The 19,660-nt window shown below is 44.3% G+C and overlaps 2 protein-coding genes across 3 annotated transcripts; one reads left to right on the forward strand and one right to left on the reverse strand.

Moving 5' to 3' along the window:
- Window positions 1–2,162: 2,162 nt before the first annotated feature.
- Window positions 2,163–4,613, reverse strand: LOC125545673 (uncharacterized). Its single transcript, XM_048709698.2, has 3 exons — window positions 4,394–4,613; window positions 3,323–3,816; window positions 2,163–3,231 (listed from the first exon to the last, which is right to left on the reverse strand). Exons 2-3 carry the CDS (start codon window positions 3,800–3,802, stop codon window positions 2,548–2,550), a joined length of 1,164 nt encoding a protein of 387 aa, XP_048565655.1. The 5' UTR covers window positions 3,803–3,816; window positions 4,394–4,613; the 3' UTR covers window positions 2,163–2,547.
- Window positions 4,614–4,987: 374 nt separating this feature from the next.
- On the forward strand, window positions 4,988–13,484 carry LOC125545682 (uncharacterized). 2 transcript variants are annotated; one of them, XR_015618198.1, is made up of 4 exons: window positions 9,525–10,601; window positions 10,695–10,941; window positions 11,034–12,618; window positions 12,706–13,484. XR_015618198.1 is itself a non-coding variant. In XM_048709708.2 (2 exons), exon 1 carries the CDS (start codon window positions 5,075–5,077, stop codon window positions 6,740–6,742), a length of 1,668 nt encoding a protein of 555 aa, XP_048565665.1. In that variant the 5' UTR covers window positions 4,988–5,074; the 3' UTR covers window positions 6,743–9,406; window positions 10,695–10,836. The 2 variants fall into 2 exon arrangements, 1 of the variants encoding a protein (XP_048565665.1); XM_048709708.2 differs by lacking the exons at window positions 9,525–10,601; window positions 11,034–12,618; window positions 12,706–13,484 and adding an exon at window positions 4,988–9,406 and having other exon boundaries at window positions 10,695–10,836.
- The last annotated feature ends 6,176 nt before the right edge of the window (window positions 13,485–19,660 follow it).

The raw sequence follows: 19,660 nt of genomic DNA on the forward strand, positions 1-19,660 counted from the left end.
TGAACGGCCGTGCACACGGTTGACGGAATGACACCACCGAAAGCATCAACCGTGAGAGAAATAGCATAATGATGGCTAGGGTTGTGTGCGAGTAGGGACCGAGAGTGTCGACTGGATTTGAGAGCCGAGATTTGAGATATGTAGCTACCTCGCACAATATATGAGGGGCGTGTCCGGATGCGTCCGTGGACATATAAGGGGACGGATTTGCCAAATCCGACTGTAACAACGAGTGATGTGCTGGTAGAACGAGGAAGTCGACCTAGAATGAGACGTGCTTGAGTACCCACTGGAACAATCGAGGTTTTGAGCCGTTATTAGCGAAGAATATTTATATTATGAGCTCAAATGGTTTGAATTCAAAATTTGTTTAATTTTTTGGACAGTAAAATGCCGAGAGTTTTGAGATTTTTTGAATACCGGATCTTCTGGCAGCTAGCCGAAAGAACAAAGTTGAGGAAGAAAAAGCATTTGTGGTGATGGAAATTCGAGTGCATGCGGAAGTAATGCTTGGTTACGTTTTTGCTACTCCAGAATACGCAGCAATCTACTCCTACTTACTAGCATAGCATTATATTTCCCAACTCAAAGAAAAAAAAAGTAGCATTATATTTTCACTCATCAAGACATTGATTGGTCTGGTAATAAAGAAAAAGGAATTACTTTTATTTTACTAGTGCAAGGTTGGTTCGCTGCATGGTCAAAAGCAGTTTAGAGGCTTCTGCCACCCTTGCAACCGAGGATACCCATCCTAGCATCAACCTGAGATGAGCACACATGGAAACCGGGCCTGTTTGGTCTGCATTCTGCTGTACTCCAGAAGGGTCAAAAGTAGTACTGTACCTGCAAGGATCAAAAGCTACATTTCTTTGGGGAAAACAAGAAAGAGAAGATAGGATTATCGTACCACAGAGACTCCAGAAGGGTTTGGTTGGGGTTTAGGGGGAGGCCATGAGAAGAGAGATGGCATGTGCCAAAATGCAATCTTGTGGGGTGGTTGTTTTCTTTTACAGAAAGAAAGAGAAAAAGTTTGTTTTCTTTATGGAGTGTCTTTTTCGCATTGGTAGTACAATGCAGATGCCTCTTTTGCTGCCTCTGTTTTTGTCAGTTGGGGCCTTGTACTATGATGAACATGCCATTCACTTTGAGTTTGGAAACAGAAGATTGCTTTCTTATGATCAAGTACTCCTACTCATGTTACCCCATCAGATTATAATCCAGAATGTGCAGTCAATTTTTTTTTTGAAAAAAATTGCACTTTTTTAGCATGATATTAGTCACATGGAACTGATACAGTCGACTGAAATCCACCATCAAAATACTGTTTTTACCATGAAAGATTTCGCTGTTGGCTGGTGGCATGCAGCCGTACTTGTTGGGGATTGACACGAGACCATACTGGCCCCTTTCATAAACCTATGCTAAATCATTTTGAGCCTGTTGCCTATACATATTCTACTACTAGAAAACTTACGATGTGATGTCGGTGTCTTCCATTAATTCAGGCCAGGGTACTTCTACTCTCTTTTCCATGCGTCGTATTTACACTTTGCACAGTCAAAAGCAAACCTATTCATGACGGACAATGCCTGCGGATGAGCACCAGGCATAGTTTCTCCCTGCATATTCATGACCAGTTATTGACTAACTGAAGTTGGTTTAGCACTACTGCAAAGTCCAGGATTTGGTAGTCAGTTTTTAGTAGGGAATTTGCTATCCGTTATCCTGGGCAGGCATTGTCAAGTCTACAAAATCTAACTACCGAAACAGCCGCACCGTCGCTGTCATTATTGCAAACTGAACCTGGAACAGGCTCAACCATACCAGCCGAATGCAACTGGTAACATTTCAAGCCGTCTCTGTGAGTAAAGGCAAAATCTCGGAAGCTCGCCAAAGTCTGACGACAAAATCAATAGAAATGAACTTTACCACAAAAAATGATGTGTTTAAGTACGGCTCAGGGGGCCTCATATATTGACGAGGGAGCAATGCGAACCACTGTATATAGCTGACATGGTCTCAACTCTACTTCAGGAATACACAACTTTGCACTGATTATTGCAGGCCAATCTTGTATTGCGCATTTCTTAGGTAGAGGCAGGCAAGTGCCAAGTTTGGTAGAGCTTGTGTTCAGAAAAATAAGAAAAATAGAAGAGCAACCGGAATACACTGATCGATGATAAGAATTGCAAAGAAAGTAGGGGTCAACATAAACTTTGCTGCTGATACATGTCTTGAAGCCTAAGCAACAAAAGCAGAGTCAGACCAGGCAGTCAAAACCCGCATTAACACGTCCAATCCCAACTTTACTACAAATCTTGGAGTCTTGATTCAGAGGAAAGAAGAAGAAAAAATCTACCAGTACGAAGCATTCTTCAAACGAGAAGCATCATGAGACATCGAAATTGAGGATTGTTTTCCATTGATTTGATTCTTCCTTCAGGCTGCCCACTTCTCTTGTGTCAGTCTAGGCAAACCCCAAAGGCTTTAGAGGACTAGTACATCCTTTCCTCTTTTTTACCTTCGGTGCGTAAGAAATATGAAAAATCACATATTTATTACGTAATCTGCCCACATCCTCTTTGCAATATCGTCTCTTAAAGCACCGCCCGTGTCACACTGATTGTTGAGTGCTGAAACAACATGGCCATGTGCGCCATTCCCACTTTCACGGGTATCGATTGGGATTGTTTGGTTAACTGAGGGTCCTTCAGCATCTTCTTGCCTCTGAATTATGTTATGCAACACTACTGCCGCTGCTGGAATTTTCAGTTGAGTCTCTAACCGGTATGATGTCGCAACCTTTAAAACTGGAAATCTCATCTTTAATAGACCTATAGCATCTTTTATATGGCCATGCAGTTGTGCATGGCGAAGGTTGAACAACTCCTTGTAGTCTCTTGCTGGGCAACTTCTCTGCTCCTGCTCTTCGATATGGTAAGGGATCCCGCTATAAGGAGCAAGAAAAGAAGGAGTGTTCGGATAACCCCCATCTACCAAATAATATTTGCCTCTTGGAACTTGAAATCCAGATTCTATGGCAGAATGCAAGACCTCTGCATCAGGTGCAGAGCCTTCCCAGCCAGAGGACACATGGACAAAATTGAGATCAAAATCACAAGCAAGCATAACATTTTGAGTGATGGATCCTTCTCTATTTCGATATGGAGCCGCTTCCCTATCTGATATTGTCAACGGGACATGAATTCCATCGATTGCTCCTATACAGTTCTGCAAGAGAAAACATCTACTAAGTAATTGAGATGTAACAGAAAAGCATACAAGTTACGAAACTAGGCAACCTTAAGTTACACACACTTACCTCAAAGTATGGCCCGAAATGCGGATCAGATAATATTTTCCAATGAGTCTTAGTTCCAGGATGCTTCACAAAGTCACCTTTCAGTGAGACGATCGCATCAAAGCATGCCTTGATATGTCTATGGATGGTCTCTCTGCTGCGCTCAAATCTATCACTTAGTTGGTCAAAATTAGCGTTTCGTGAGAGCATGTACACAAACATGCCGATCTGCTCTTCCACAGAAACACCTCTTGTATTCCGCAGGAGATGTTTTGACCTAACATACTGTGAAAATTCACGGAGAACATGAGGTTCAATCCAAAGTTTCGGATAGCCCTGACCTCGTTCGTCTTCAAGAACTTCGCATATCCATTCTGCGCCACTGCGATATCGTGTACGTTTTGCCTCGTACCCAGCAGAAGCCAGATATAAAGCTGGCAAAATGAGTAGCATCATCTCATCATCTTCTTCCTCCGAGTCACTGAGATCTTCAGGATCCATTTTGCCAAAAATCACTAGCATTCAGAAAGATTAAATTTCAAATGAAGAACCGGGAAGCAAATATATATATGTCTGCAAAAAGTTCAAAGGAGGTGCTGGACAATAACAATCAAGAAGTAGAGGGAAAAGTAGGATGAATATTAATGTTAGCTTGACCAAGGAATTTCCCACAGCAATAAGTTACTTCATTCGTCATTGAGGAATAGAAGGATTTATCGGTAACTGCTTAAGAAAAAGAGCTGGCAGCTCATATTTGGGTCTCAAGAATCTTTCCCGTACATTTTGTTTCATTGTTTGATGGTATAAACCATGGTTCCTGCACGTTTGTGCACTACTAACAACACCATGTGATAAATATGTAACATATGATGCAGCAGATGAGATTACACATATCAGGAAAAATCCATCTAACCGGAAGTGCATCGAATAATAGATCCCCCATGTAATTAGCGAATGTTACCAACATATGAGCCATAAGTAACAACAGGCTAACGGCCGCATCAAACATTAGTAACACTAGTCCTCCAAACTAGAAAAACACACTCTATCTCTATCTGTATTAGAGCGGATTGGGGAGGCATCGGGCGCTACCTGAGGATTGGCGACGGAGCAGAGGCTGCCCAAGCCGTCGCCGGCAAGCAGGGAGGGCGCAGGGTACGAGGCGGACAGAGGGCAAGGGCGCGTGGCTACGGGGACCGGGAGGGGGGGATTCACATCCGGCGAAGCCACCGGCCACCGCAGATGAGCGCCGTCGGTCAGCGAGGAAAGAGAAACTGGACTGTCGTTGAAGAACTTGTCGTTCTGGGGCGCCGGGCCACCTTTACACATGGGCCTCATCTACGCGCAGCCCAACCGACATTTCTTACCAGCATTGTTCAGTCCAGTTTTCATTGGGCGCATTTAGCATGCCTCAAATTCATTCTCCCTTTTAATTACTCTTTTTTTGTATAAATTTCGCACGGGGAACTTTTATAGGAGAAGTTTGAATTCGTTCTATTCGGATCAATCTTGGTTCAAAATGGTTTAATAATTGCCTACATAATTTGGGCAGCCTTTGATATTTATTTTAAGCAAAGGGCTGCCTTTTCTTTTTGGGTATATCCTTTGCTGCTTTTTTTTTTGAGAAATGGAAGCCCAATTACGTTAGCGAAAATGAGGCCTGCACAGCCGACGGGCTTTCGTAGTCTCGTAGAAAAAAACTCCGAGGCTCCAAGGTCTCCACGCCTCCACCGCCCCACTCACAACCTTATCGTCGCCGCGGCACGAGCAAAGATGGCGCCGCCGGCAGCAGCGCCGCCTCCCGCCATGTCCGCCCTCCCCACCTTCGCCTCCTCGCACCCATACCCTTCCCTCCCCACGCCCAAAACCGCCGCCCCCAAACCACGCCTCACCCTGGCCTATGCCGGCGCCGCCGCGGCTCCCAATGCCGTCCCCCACCGCAGCGCCGCCGCCTCCAACGACCGCCTGCGAGGGCTGGTCCGCCGCGGCGACCTCGAGGGGGCCCTCCGGCTCGTCGAGTCCATGGCGGGCCTCGACCCTTCCGCGGCCGCCGCCGCACCGGGGCCCTGCGCCGCGCTCATCAAGAAGCTGTGCGCGTCCGGGCGCACCGCGGAGGCCCGGCGCGTGCTGGCCGCCTGCGAGCCCGACGTCATGGCCTACAACGCCATGGTCGCCGGGTACTGCGTCACGGGGCAGCTCGACAACGCGCGCCGGCTCGTCGCGGCGATGCCCATGGAGCCCGACGCCTACACCTACAACACCCTCATCCGCGGCCTGTGCGGGCGCGGCAGGACCGACAATGCCCTCGCGGTGCTCGACGATATGCTCCGCCGTGGGTGCGTCCCCGACGTGGTCACCTACACCATCCTGCTCGAGGCCACCTGCAAGAGGAGCGGGTACAAGCAGGCCATGAAGCTGCTCGACGAGATGCGCGACAAGGGGTGCGCCCCGGACATAATCACCTACAACGTCGTCGTCAACGGCATTTGCCAGGAAGGGCGGGTCGATGACGCCATGGAGTTCTTGAAGAGCCTGCCGTCCAACGGATGCGAGCCGAACACCGTCAGCTACAACATTGTGTTGAAGGGCTTGTGTACCGCGGAGCGGTGGGAGGACGCCGAGAAGCTCATGGCTGAGATGAGTCGCAAGGGGTGCCCCCCAAATGTGGTGACATTCAACATGCTCATCAGCTTTTTGTGCCGGAGAGGATTGGTCGAGCCTGCGATGGAGATTCTTGATCAGATCCCAAAGTACGGGTGCACGCCCAATTCGTTGAGCTACAACCCGATACTTCACGCGTTCTGCAAGCAAAAGAAGATGGATAGAGCCATGGCGTTTGTGGAACTGATGGTGTCCAGCGGCTGTTACCCCGACATCGTCTCATACAACACTCTTCTTACCGCGCTGTGTCGCGGTGGGGAGGTTGATGCCGCTGTTGAGTTGCTTCATCAACTCAAGGACAAAGGCTGCACCCCTGTCTTGATTAGCTACAACACCGTCATCGATGGCCTTACCAAAGCCGGCAAGACAGAGGAAGCTTTAGAGCTGCTGAATGAAATGGTAACCAAAGGGCTCCAGCCGGATATAATCACTTACTCGACAATATCTTCTGGCCTTTGTCGGGAAGACAGAATCGAAGAAGCGATCAAAGCATTTTGTAAAGTGCAAGACATGGGCATAAGGCCCAACACTGTGCTGTACAACGCGATACTTCTTGGGCTTTGCAAAAGGCGTGAAACACATAGTGCTATCGATCTGTTTACCTACATGGTATCAAATGGCTGCATGCCAAACGAATCGACTTACACTATATTGATTGAAGGCTTGGCTTATGAAGGCCTGGTCAAGGAGGCACGGGAAATGCTGGCTGAGTTGTGCTCCAGAGGGGTGGTGAGTAAGACTTTGGTAAATAAGGGAGCCATTCGGTTACTTGATGCTTGATGGAACTATGCATACTTAAAAAGGTTGACCAGACCAGTAGGAGTGTGTGGATCCAGGAGTATGTTCTTGTGCATCTTCGGCAGTACGTAGAGATACTAAATTGTTCTTAATGATGTCTTATTCGACGCTGTGTTCTTCTGAACATGTGAGTGTCCTTTCTTAATGTGAAGCGCACAGCCTCCTCCAGTTCAACTTGCTAGAAACTTGTACAGGATTATTCTCTCTTATTTAATGTACTCAATAGGGAGCTATCCTATTTTGTTTCTGTAGAACTGTTCTGACCGGAAAATAGTTTTCTGTTTTCTTAGATTACACGGACTAAAGAAAGGAATGCGTTGACACTCAATTCTGATTCAAACTACTTATTCTGCTTTCTCAGCTGAGTTCGCAATAAAAACCAAGACAAATCCAATGTTTATGCTATTTTCCCAGATAATCTTAAGACACCTAAAGTTTGCCTATCTGCTGCAACTATCCACTAAGCTTTTTGGTTATGCAAAGTTTATACTTTTATCATTCATCATTGTACCATGTATGAATATAACACCTGCATTTACTACTCTGGTCATTGTGGTGATGTTCAGGTTCAGTTATATATTCTATTCAAAGTTTCCAGCAAAACATTAGAAACTTCAGTTGGCAAATTGCGCTGTTCATAGTGTTGGGTCCATGCAGTTTGTGCTTTCCCAGCTTGCATAAAAAGGTGATTTCATAGGTGACGAAGCATTGGCCGGTCAGAGTGACAGAGTAGATAATACTTATGTACCGTACTAAACTTGTGGAGAGTTTTCAACACTACTTCTGTTCTTACATTTCTATACTGAATATTTGAGTCCGAGTTCCGGCAGAATTTCAACTAAGCATGACTTTGCCCAGACTGTAGACACAACCATGATTGATCCCATAGAAAGAAATGCAGGGGGAACCTTTATTTTTTCTGAAAGATCCTGCTAAGTGCTGGCCTTTTCTTATAGATATTTAGCAGGGAGCAAAGTTTACATCATGCAGGTCCAAAGGATCAAAGGAGGAAGGAAAAAGGGAACGAAAAAGAACCCCCTCTGGAGGCAGCGACGTCCCTCCGTCCAGGCATCTCCGGATTGACGTGACGATGGTTTATTGGTGCAAGGCCCTTCAGTTCTGATGAAGGTGCGGTTTGATATGCCATAGCTCCAGGCATCTCTCTCGCCAGGGGAGCCGATTGATATGCCATAACTGAACTTGGCACATGAGATGAGGTACTATTTCTTCTTTTGCGAGGGGTATCTTCCTCTCGTTTATAACTTTTTTTTTGAAGTTGAGTTGAAGTCTTAATTCAAATCAATTCACAGTCCTGATATCCATTAGGAGAAACGGAGGGGCTTCACGGAAAATGCGTAGGCAGCTGCCACGGTTGTCTGTTTACTTACAAAATACTAGGACGAAATCAGAGTACAGAAAAGGGACAATATTTGCGATGCCGGTGTGCAGGTCATTTTTCCAGATGTTCATCAGCCAAAAATAACCTCACTCTAAAACCTTAACCAAATCTAACACTTTTGTTTAGCGTCAGTTTCCTTGGCGCTGAACTTTACTATGCCAGCACCAATGCGCCAGATGCGGTTTTGTCAAGCCGTAGGCATTGTTGGGTTTCCATATTTTTGTACTTTGTTTTTTTTTCAAAATACAAGGTTATCAGGTTTTTTTTAAAGTCAAACCCCAGCTTCATTTCCGAGCCTGCCGGACATGAGGAAGAGATGGCGTGGAACACAGACGCCCCCACGGCGGCGAAGATTTTGATTAGGTTAAAATTAAAATAAGTAAGAAATGCAATGAATTTGGCCCGCTCTAGATGAAAATCGGGCTTGCATGGTTTGTTCAAATTTCATTTGAAATATATATGTGGACGAATTCATGGCACACGATTGCAAAGGCGGTTCTCATTTCAATATCCGTGGACGCATTAAACACATTCAGCTGCGCAGAAGGGGCGATCGTTTTTTTTTTTTTTTGAAGGGAGAAGGGGCGATCGTTGGCGATAGAGAGAAAAAACGCGAGAGAGAAGAAAGGAAGAAAAGGGATCGGGGTTTGTGCCGCTGACCTCCCCAGTCCCCACGCACGCGACCTGCTCTCTCTATCGTTCCCTCTCCCACGCGCCTCCTCAAGCGACCCCACCTCGCGCTCCCGATGCTGCGCCGACACCTCCTCCCCTTCCCTCACGGCCTCTACAAGCATCCGCAAATCTTCCCTCTCCCATAATCTCCTGTTTTGCCTCTCAATCACGAATCAGGATCCATGGAGGTTTCCGACAAGTGCTACTCGATCTGCTATACGGCAGCGGCCGGGACCGCCGGCCGTGGGTCTGCGTCTCGCTGCTCATCCTCGGGAGGGAACTCGGTGTTGGCGAGGTTCCATGGAGTGCCAAGCGGGGAAGAGCATGACCTTCTATTCCCCGGCTCTTCACCGACCCCAGGAAGATCGATGATGGGGATCGAAGCGCCGGTGCTCCAATCCGGTGGAGGGCTGGGGGCGGAGGTGCAGGCCCAAAACACTACCCAGAAGGAGGCGCCCCGGATGAGCAACACACGTCGTGTTCCTCCCGCTCATGGAGGACGCGCTCTCGGTCGCCGGCGGTTTCCTTCTGTCTACGGCGATGGGTTGCCTCTTCTTCTCCATTCGTGTGGTCAGGTTTGTTCTTCTTCCATCATGTTCCTTCTTTTGTCTCGTCACAAGCACATGCCACTGAGGCTAAACTCTTTTGGCAACCGATTGAAAAATCTGCTGGAGGAGAGCTTCATTAGATCTGCCTACTCCTGTATTTTCAGTTACATGTGTGACTCGAAAAAATACACTATATGTTACTATGCTATATATATTCCTTATTCCTTAAGTTATGTATAGAACCTCTACCTATATACTTGGATCACCGGATTGTTCAATTCTTTTTATGCAACAAAACTACAGAATTAGTACTTATCATTGCAGTGTCGTGTTCTGTGTATACCAATATCTCTACCACTATAATACACCAGTCTTGAATTTGGATTCACCACCCCACTTGTTTTTTAGTCCGCTTGGGTACTGATCACCTGAACTAATAATTAACTAATAGCCAAGATACAGTGCAGAGAGTAAACTTGCCGGGTGATACATGAGAGCATTTATATAATGGTTGGTTCTATCAAGTTTTTTACCGATTTATACTGAATTAAAGTTGTTGATATGGCGATAGGGTCTCCAGTGTACATGATTATTGATTAAATTTCTATATAAACTTCTTCTTCCAATTTGTTCAATTGTAAGACTAGTGATGTAACAATGAACGTTAATTGTATTGTTCTGCTCTTGGTTAGTACAAGAAATGCTTGAGTTGTCAATCAGGAAGAACTTCAATTCTTCAAGCAAGAACTCTAGACTGGGCTTTCAAATAAGTTGGACTGTAGATAATGTCCATATTTGTGATCATTGATGCTTGTGCTTTCTTCTTCATGTTCTGGTGAGGAAGAAGGGAAAACGCTGGAGCTAATAGATGTTTAGTGGGGCTATGTTCTGAATTGACAAAGCTAAAGGAAGCACATGCCATCTATCTCTCATATTGGTTATTTGGATCCTGAGAAATCACCATGCCTAGCTTAAATTTATTGACACTAGCTTGTTCTGATAAAAAAAATCAATGCAAGGAAGGAAACAGAATATGGGGATTGCAACTATAGAATGGTGATTAGATATTCTTGATAGAGAGGCATAGATTTCTAATGTCAGTCTTAGATAGAGTTCACATATAGCTGCAGTTTTTGCGACTACGGAATTGTGATTGGATATTCTTGAGTATTCAGTTCTTCAGTACTGTTAATTGAACATACACCGGAAGTCAAATTTCCAGGTATGTACTAACCTTCCAGTAATCAGGGGTATCATAGGTTATGTATTAATACCTATTGGAAACTCCTATCTTACTGATGACTCTCCCTTGTAGGTAAATCTGATCAAGACTACTAGATGATCCAAATGGAGGATTACTTCACTTTCAGACCCACTTTGTAATTGTACATCATTGTCTTACCACAGAAGTTCAGATGGACATAGTATCCAGGATACCAACCATTTGGAACTCCTCTCTACAAAAAAAGGGTTAAGGGGATTGGTAACTGGAGTTCAGAGCATAAAATTATTCTAATTGCCATGCCTACAGTATTGTATACACAGATTTGAGAGAGGAATAGGTACCACTTTTTCCTCAACATTTAGTTATCCATACAAGCAGTAATGCCTATGCTAAGTTGTTATTTTCTTATACATGATTTTTTTATCATAGATGGATAGATGAGCAATGGACCATTAAAGTTGCTTTCCATGGTTCTCTTAGGGACCATTGCAAAAGGTGTTTTTGTTTGGATAAAGGTCATCGAGCTAAGGTAAGCTCTCCATAGACTGGAACATTATCATGTCCTCGCCGGCGAGGAAGCCAGGTGACCTTCTCATCCAATGTCTTTCCCTCCTTATCCCTTTCTCCTATCGTAGTTCCCTCTCAATGCGTTAGTTTCTTTCGTCGTCGCTAGGTTCCCATGGCACTCTGCCACGCTCGCTTCAGTAGCTCGTTGATTAAGAGGTACGAGTGGGTGGCCAGCTGCAATGTCTAGATGGAAGACCTCTCCTGTTCAGATTTATTTTGGGTTCTTGATTCCTTTCTCCCAATGGTTATATGTAATTAGTACAACATTAGGAAAAAAATTATACCATGTTTGTGGCTGGATGCATTGAGTTGTTGGAATTGTTGTATTAGAAGTGCACTCTTGATTGCCTTACCAATGGTCCAAAATAATTGCACAACCCGTGAAATTGACCGTGGTTTTAATGTACTTTTGTTACAATAGAGTTTTTTTTAGGAGCAAAGGACAGTGGGAGAGATCTCCCACTGACTTGTAACTATAAAAAGAAGGACGTCAGTTACATTTACAATATACTAGAGTATATTTCATTATTTCCCAGTTTGGACATACTTCTATTGATTTGCTTCTCATAAATATTATCATGCATGTATCAGCTGATGATTGTGTGATAGTGGCGTGCTCTCATAAATATTATGTGTTTCCAGGAAGATGAATCCTTTCCGAATAGGGACTAGGTTGGTTACTTCTTTTGTAATTATATGTTTCAGTGATAGCTGCTTGATTAAATGGTTCCATCTGTTTCTTATTCTTGTCATCTAACGTAGATAAATAGATTATATGCTTTTGTGCTGAATTACGTGGAAGGTCGAGACGACCGCACATACGTATTTTTTTATGTTTATTACCGCATGGATGCCTACTGACCCTAAATATTTTTGTTTAAAATGTTTTCCTATGAAGTTTCTATACTATATAAGAAAGTTGGTCTCAACTATTTGAGGTCATATTCTATTTTAAAGATTACTCATATAGTTTCATAGCTGATTCAGTTGCATTCGTTGAGAACAAGTGTTTGTATCAATCTTGTTTTTCAGGTTACTCGTATTACATATTGATGGATTTCTTGCAGGCTTGTATGCCAGATTTTATTTCAACTGTATGTAATCTTTTCTTTGACAAGAGGGTATGTATTCTGGACAAATTCTGTAATTATATGTTTCCAGTGATAGCTGTTAGATTAAATGATTGGTCCTATCCATGTGTAATCATGTATTATTTGGGATGAGACTTGTATTTTTAGTCTGTATAATTTTGTAATGGATTGAACATATTCCTGTAATTTTGAACTGTGGAACACATAGAAGTTAGTTAATTTTGGTAGTATTTGTGGCTTGTTGTGCTCACCCTAGAGGCATCACAGAAGCTTTCCCATGTTTCTGAACTGATGTCATCCTTGCTACGACAATTCTTGATCTTGGGCCACACCAGATTCATACGCTTTGTGAATTGGTATGTTGAATAAATCGAGTCGCTCAGGACGGCCACATGATTCAAGCTGAATCTGATATCATTTGTGCCTTCGTGCTCACTGTTCAGGTGGGTCATATAATTGAAGTTGAATCTGATAATACCAAGAGTCTAAGAGGGACGAATACCTGAAGAGATTGATGAGCCTTCCTAATCAGGTTCGCTTCTAGCATGCATTTTTACCTTCTTTATCATTTCTCTTAAGGATAGTCTTTACAAGGTTATCTTGTGATCAGTTTGATTTGAAAAAAATGGGCTGAAATAATTCGACAGGCGGGCCAAAGCATTGATATCCTGAAGAACCACAATGTTATCAGATCTCTTCTTAACATTTTGCAGGTAATAATCGAGCCTGTATTTGAATCTTGTGGCCTTACAAGCCTAAATGGCAATGTTGTTAGTTGTTTATTGTTGTGAAGTTCTTTACTTAATTTATAAATTCACTATAAGATTGTGGTTTTCTACTTAAAGAAATGATATTTGTTAGACGACCAAACTCACTTGCATGTCATTCCTTAAGAAGATCAGTCTCCCAAATGCTTTAGTTAGTTGCTAGCCAAGGCAAAAAAAAATTATGTAATCTGCCCCGTGAGAGGGTGTGGTCTTTGTCAAGGAGTACACTACGATGCCGAACCGACGATGATGAAGGCGAGCGTCGGCTCAGTGCTGCCGGGTAGTGGAGAGCGGTGACAGTAATAAGAGTTGTCTGTAATGCATTTTCCATGCCATCTGGTTGTATCTCCGTATGTCTTCTTTCCTGTGCTATAAATACAAGCAAATGTGCTACACTACCTTTGGACCAACTGTAATGGGTGGTCCTCATTATCTATATATTCAGTTTAAGTGTATCTGAACTTGCAATTTCTCTGTTGCAACACATGCCTAGTGTCCTCATGTGCACTAAGTACGAGATGCTTCCTTTCCTAACAAATATCAATCAGTTATGAACATCAGCTCATATAATTTGATTATTTTTGGAGACCTATCCATGTAACTCACTGATGCATGTAACTAGCATATTTATCTGCTAAGCCTCCTAGAAATGTTCATGTCACAATATGGAACAAACAAGCAAGCTGAATGGGCAGCAACAAATGAGGCACTGCACCATCACGCCTCAAGCGGCGCCACCAGGTGGCGCCCCAACCACTAGTGCCCATAAAGAGACATGGTGTGGTTTTAGGGCTAGATGCGCGTGGTGAAGTTGCGGAAAATCTGTCTGATAAAGCTCACGAGGAGACTTACCCCAACCGTACCAGCTGGTCTCGAAATCGCGACACGTGCATCCTATTTCCTCTTCTCTCCTTCACAAAGCAAAAACATGTGCATGCACGACACTTGCACTTACCCTAAGCTCTTCCAACTAACCGCAAGTTTAGCTTGCAAACCACGGCGCCATGATGCAATAGACCCAAGAAAAGAAGCACCACACTACCAGAAAAGAACACATACTCTCTTCGGCCTTTAAAAAGTATACTTTCAATTTTATTGAAGGGTCATACTATCTTAAAATATAACCGAGTTTGTGTAAAAATATATAAATAATTGGAAAACCAAATAGGTATATGATGCAGATATATTTTATTTGAATCGAATGCTACTAACTTCATGGCATAAATGTTGATGTATTATATTGTATAAATACGATCAAACATGAAAATGTTTGACTTTTCAACGGAGTTGGAAGTACACTCTTTAAAGGACGGATGGAGTACAACGACTCCAAATCCTCCCCTAATAACCTTTACTAGATTGGGATCGCGCCCTGGCGCAAGGGTGCCGGTCCCAACGTTTTGATAAAGCTGGTAATGCTAAGTTAGTAAAAATCCAGATTTAACAAAATGAAGAAGAAACATTCAATTGTTATAGAAGCAATACATAGTGGTATCGGCAATGATATTGTAAGGCAGAATCGATTTCAGTGTGTTCTGCCACAGCCTACGAATAATACTATAATTTCCAAAAGGTTTGTATCGACAATAACTCTTAGGACCAAGAAGTACAAATGGCATACATCACCATGTTTGCACGGTTATACCAGCAGCAAACTACAGGTAACGAATTTTTATTTGAAAAATCAAGAAAGAAATTATCAAAAGCCAATGTAGAAACAAAATGTGGTATTTCTCATGCAGCCAACAGAAATAGATCAAGACGGGCTAAAGTCTATGTCGACCAATACATTATTTGCCAGAGAATCTTTAACTTCCCTTTGCCAAGAATTGAGCAAGCTCCTCCGCACATGGAATTCTCTAAATGTGCACTATCTTGCCTGCAGGGCCCGATGACTCCATTCCAGATGACACGCTTGAGCTCAAGTGGGAGTTTGACGAGGACTCACGCCGTTACTATGTGTCTTTCCCTGATGATCAGTAGTGGTGCCCAGTTGGGGCGATCGGGACCGTGTCGCATGTTGGGTTTTATCTTTTATTTTGGCGCCATAGTCGGGCCATGAGTGTTTGGTTGATGTAATGCTATTTATGTACTTTGATTGACGTGGCGAGTGTAAGCCAACTATGTATCTCCCCTTTTATTATCTATATATTACATGGGATGTTGTGAAGATTGCCTAACTTGCGATATTGCTTTCAATGCAGTTATGCCTCTAAGTCGTGCCTCGACACGTAGGAGATATAGCCGCATTGAGGGCGTTACAAGTTGGTAATCAGAGCCTTCCCCGGCCTTAGGAGCCCCCATTGCTTGATCGTTTTTAGCAGCCGTTGTTGAGTCTAGAAAAATTGTTTTGAGTCATTTAGGAATTATATATCGGAGAGTTTAGGAATTCTTTTTACTCCCCAGTCTCCTCATCGCTCTGGTAAGGCATCCTGACGTAGAGTTTTGACTCTTCTCTTCTCAAATTTCACTAAAAAAAATTTAGGATCACGCAGGTATCTTGGAATCGTTCCGATGGTTTTGTGACGAGAACATTGTTCTTGGTGCCTCCTGTCTTTAGGGGTTGTGGCAGTGTTCCGGAGAGTTGAGCTCCGAGGTGTTGTTGTCATAATTTTATCGTTGTAGTTCTGGAATATCTGAGTTTAGTACGCCGACATCGAAAATCTCTTTTATGCAGTTCGTTGGTGAGATAACCTCGATGCCACCCAGTACTGGGGCGGGAGTTCGGGAGTATCGCCATAACTTGTATAACGGATGCTTTTCGAAGGTTGAGGTAGATGGTTTCCGAAGTTTTTCTCAGTTATGTGTTGAAGGATGGATACAGCTGGATGTAGGATTTGCTAGATTTGGGTGAGATATTATGCTTCCCCTGTATCCCCAACACCTGATTGCATACCTGGAAAGGTTCGGGAGTTTCATAGGTGGGAATTCTTGTAGCTCTAGTTCTTCTTCCACGGATATTTGGTTTGAGATTGGGATTTCTTACTGAGTATTCGTTCTTGATCCGTACCTTGTTGATTTATTCCTCTACCTAAATTCTAAGTGGCTTCTCAATTTATGGATATGTGACCATTTCAAGTGGAATGCATTTGTTCTTATGTTCGGATGTGAAGACTATATGTTGCAATTTCAACCCGTTGGATTCAGCTTCATTTTATCTGTCAATGTGCTAACGGTTGTCACCATCTTCAGGATGGCTCCCGCTAAGAGCACCAATCAGAATCAGAATCAGGATCCGCCACCACCTCCACCTCCTCCGGAGGCATGGCAAGCTGTGATGGCCGCAACCAATGCAAACACACAGTTGATCATGCAAATTCTTCAAGAGCGCAATCAAGCGAACCAAGGCAACCAAGGCAACAATCAGAATCACTTTGCTACACTCAACCAGTTCCTTGCTAACGGGCCAAAGACTTTCAGCAATTGTGTTGAGGCAACTGATGCTGATGATTGGCTTGTGGATCTGTGCAGGCATTTCGAGTGCAGTAACGTCAGGCCTGAGGACTTCGTCAAGTTCGCTTCCTTCCAACTCAAAGACCAAGCTGCAGGATGGTTCCAGCAGTACAAGGATTCCAGAGGAGGCCGTGTGATTACCTGGGATGAATTCCGTCAAGACTTCAAAGCTCATCATATTCCTCAGAGCGTGGTTGAAAGCAAGCGTGAGGAATTCCGCAACCTGAAGCAAGGCTCTTTGTCTGTCTATGACTACAACAAGTTGTTTCAGAAGCTCGTCCGCTTTGATAAGCAGGACGTCCCTAACGAGAAGAGCATGATATACCAGTTCAGGGGTGGTCTCAGAGAAGAAATCCAGCTAGCTCTTGTTCTCTTTGAGCCCTTGAGGTACGATGAGTTCTACAACATGGCATTGAAGCAAGAGGCCGCTCAACTGAGGTGTGATGCTTCCAAGAAGCGAGTCAGAGATGCTACTCCTTCTTCCTCTACTCAAGTGGCCAAGCAGCAGAAGTATTGGCTTCCTCCTCCTCCATTCCGTCAGCCGTATCAGCAGAAGAGCAATGGTGGCAGTGGATCTTCCCACCCACCCAACCCTGGCTTTCAGAACAAGACTTCGTCTCAAGCTCCAAGATCGAGTGCTCCGTATCACTGTCCGCTTTCAGAGGTCACGTGCAACAAGTGCCAACAGAAGGGTCACTATGCCAACAAGTGCTTCAATCAGAGGCGCCTCCCTCCTCCTCCTCCTGTGAGATCGGCAAGTACAGCTGTGGTCAAGCATAACCCCAAGTCTGCAAAGGTCAACTTGCTGAATGCAGCTCAGGCAGAGGACTCGTCAGATGTCATCATGGGTAACCTTCCTGTTAACGATATTCCTGCTAAAGTTTTTTTTGACACTGGTGCATCGCATTGTTTCATCTCGAGACCATTCGTTTCTAAGCATGAGTTGCCTTTACAAGATTTGCCTAGTCAGTTATCTGTTGTTTCTCCGGGTAAATTCATGAATGCAAGCGCTATGGCCCCGGATGTTACTATCACGTTGGGTGACTACAAGTTTCTTTCTTCTCCGGTGGTTCTTGGCAACTCGGATATTGATCTTATTCTCGGGATGGATTGGCTTTCTAAGCACAAGGCGCATCTTGATTGTGCCGCCAGGCAGATTCAATTGACTCATTCGTTTGAGGATGTAATTGTCTTTGCCGCTCGTGATGATACCATCCGTCTGTTTTCTCTCAATGAGAAGGGTGAACTGGATGCTATCTCGCAAATCCCAGTTGTTTGCGAATATCAAGACGTTTTTCCAAAAGAGCTTCCAGGAATGCCTCCGCACCGGCCAGTTGAATTCGTCATCGATCTTGAGCCTGGCACGGAACTGGTTTGCAAGCGTCCTTACAAGCTCGGACCTGAAGAGTTGAAGGAGCTGAAGAAGCAACTTGATATTCAAGAGAGAATGGGTCTCATCCGACCTATTCTTCTCCGTGGGTTTGTGGTGTTCTTTTTGTGAAGAAGAAGGATGGAACGGACCGACTTTGTGTTGATTACCGTCCATTGAACAAGAAGACCATCAAGAACAAATACCCACTTCCCAACATCAACGAGCTGTTCGAACAACTCAAAGGTGCCCAAGTATTCTCCAAGCTTGATCTCCATATGGGTTATCATCAGATTCGAATCTGTGAGCAAGATATTCCCAAGATGGCGTTCAGGACAAGCTTTGGTTCATATGAATACACTTTCATGTCTTTTGGCCTCGTCAACGCTCCTCCGACTTTCTCTCGCATGATGAACTTCATCTTCAACGCCTACACCAATGACTTTGTTTTGGTCTATCTCGATGACATTCTGGTCTTTTCGAAGAACAAGGAAGATCATGCCTGATGGGTTTCGTAGTAATTTCAAAAAAATTCCTACGCACACGCAAGATCATGTGATGCATAGCAACGAGAGGGGAGAGTGCTGTCTACGTACCCACGCAGACCGACTGTGGAAGCGTTGACACAACGTAGAGGAAGTAGTCGTACGTCTTCACGATCCAACCGATCAAGCACCGAAACTACGGCACCTCCAAGTTCGAGCACACGTTCAGCTCGATGACGATCCCCGGACTTCGATCCAGCAAAGTGTCGGGGAAGAGTTCCGTCAGCACGACGGCGTGGTGACGATCTTGATGTACTACAGCAGCAGGGCTTCGCCTAAACTCCGCTACAGTATTATCGAGGACTATGGTGGCTGGGGGCACCTGTTGGAAATATGCCCTAGAGGCAATAATAAATTAGTTATTATTATATTTCCTTGTTCATGATAATCGTTTATTATCCATGCTATAATTGTATTGATAGGAAACTCAGATACATGTGTGGATACATAGACAACACCATGTCCCTAGTAAGCCTCTAGTTGACTAGCTCATTGATCAATAGATGGTTACGGTTTCCTAACCATGGACATTGGATGTCGTTGATAACGGGATCACATCATTAGGAGAATGATGTGATGGACAAGACCCAATCCTAAGCTTAGCTCAAAGATCGTGTAGTTCGTATGCTAAAGCTTTTCTAATGTCAAGTATCATTTCCTTAGACCATGAGATTGTGCAACTCCCGGATACCGTAGGAATGCTTTGGGTGTACCAAACGTCACAACGTAACTGGGTGACTATAAAGGTGCACTACAGGTATCTCCGAAAGTGTCTGTTGGGTTGGCACGAATCGAGACTGGGATTTGTCACTCCGTGTAAACGGAGAGGTATCTCTGGGCCCACTCGGTAGGACATCATCATAATGTGCACAATGTGATCAAGGAGTTGATCACGGGATGATGTGTTACGGAACGAGTAAAGAGACTTGCCGGTAACGAGATTGAACAAGGTATAGGGATACCGACGATCGAATCTCGGGCAAGTACAATACCGCTAGACAAAGGGAATTGTATACGGGATTGATTAAGTCCTTGACATCGTGGTTCATCCGATGAGATCATCGTGGAACATGTGGGAGCCAACATGGGTATCCAGATCCCGCTGTCGGTTATTGACCGGAGAACGTCTCGGTCATGTCTGCATGTCTCCCGAACCCGTAGGGTCTACACACTTAAGGTTCGGTGACGCTAGGGTTATAGAGATATTAGTATGCGGTAACCCGAAAGTTGTTCGGAGTCCCGGATGAGATCCCGGACGTCACGA

This window comes from Triticum urartu, chromosome 1A (assembly GCF_056163025.1).
Source record: "Triticum urartu cultivar PI428250 chromosome 1A, HENAU_Tu73, whole genome shotgun sequence".
Lineage (NCBI taxonomy): Eukaryota > Viridiplantae > Streptophyta > Magnoliopsida > Poales > Poaceae > Triticum > Triticum urartu.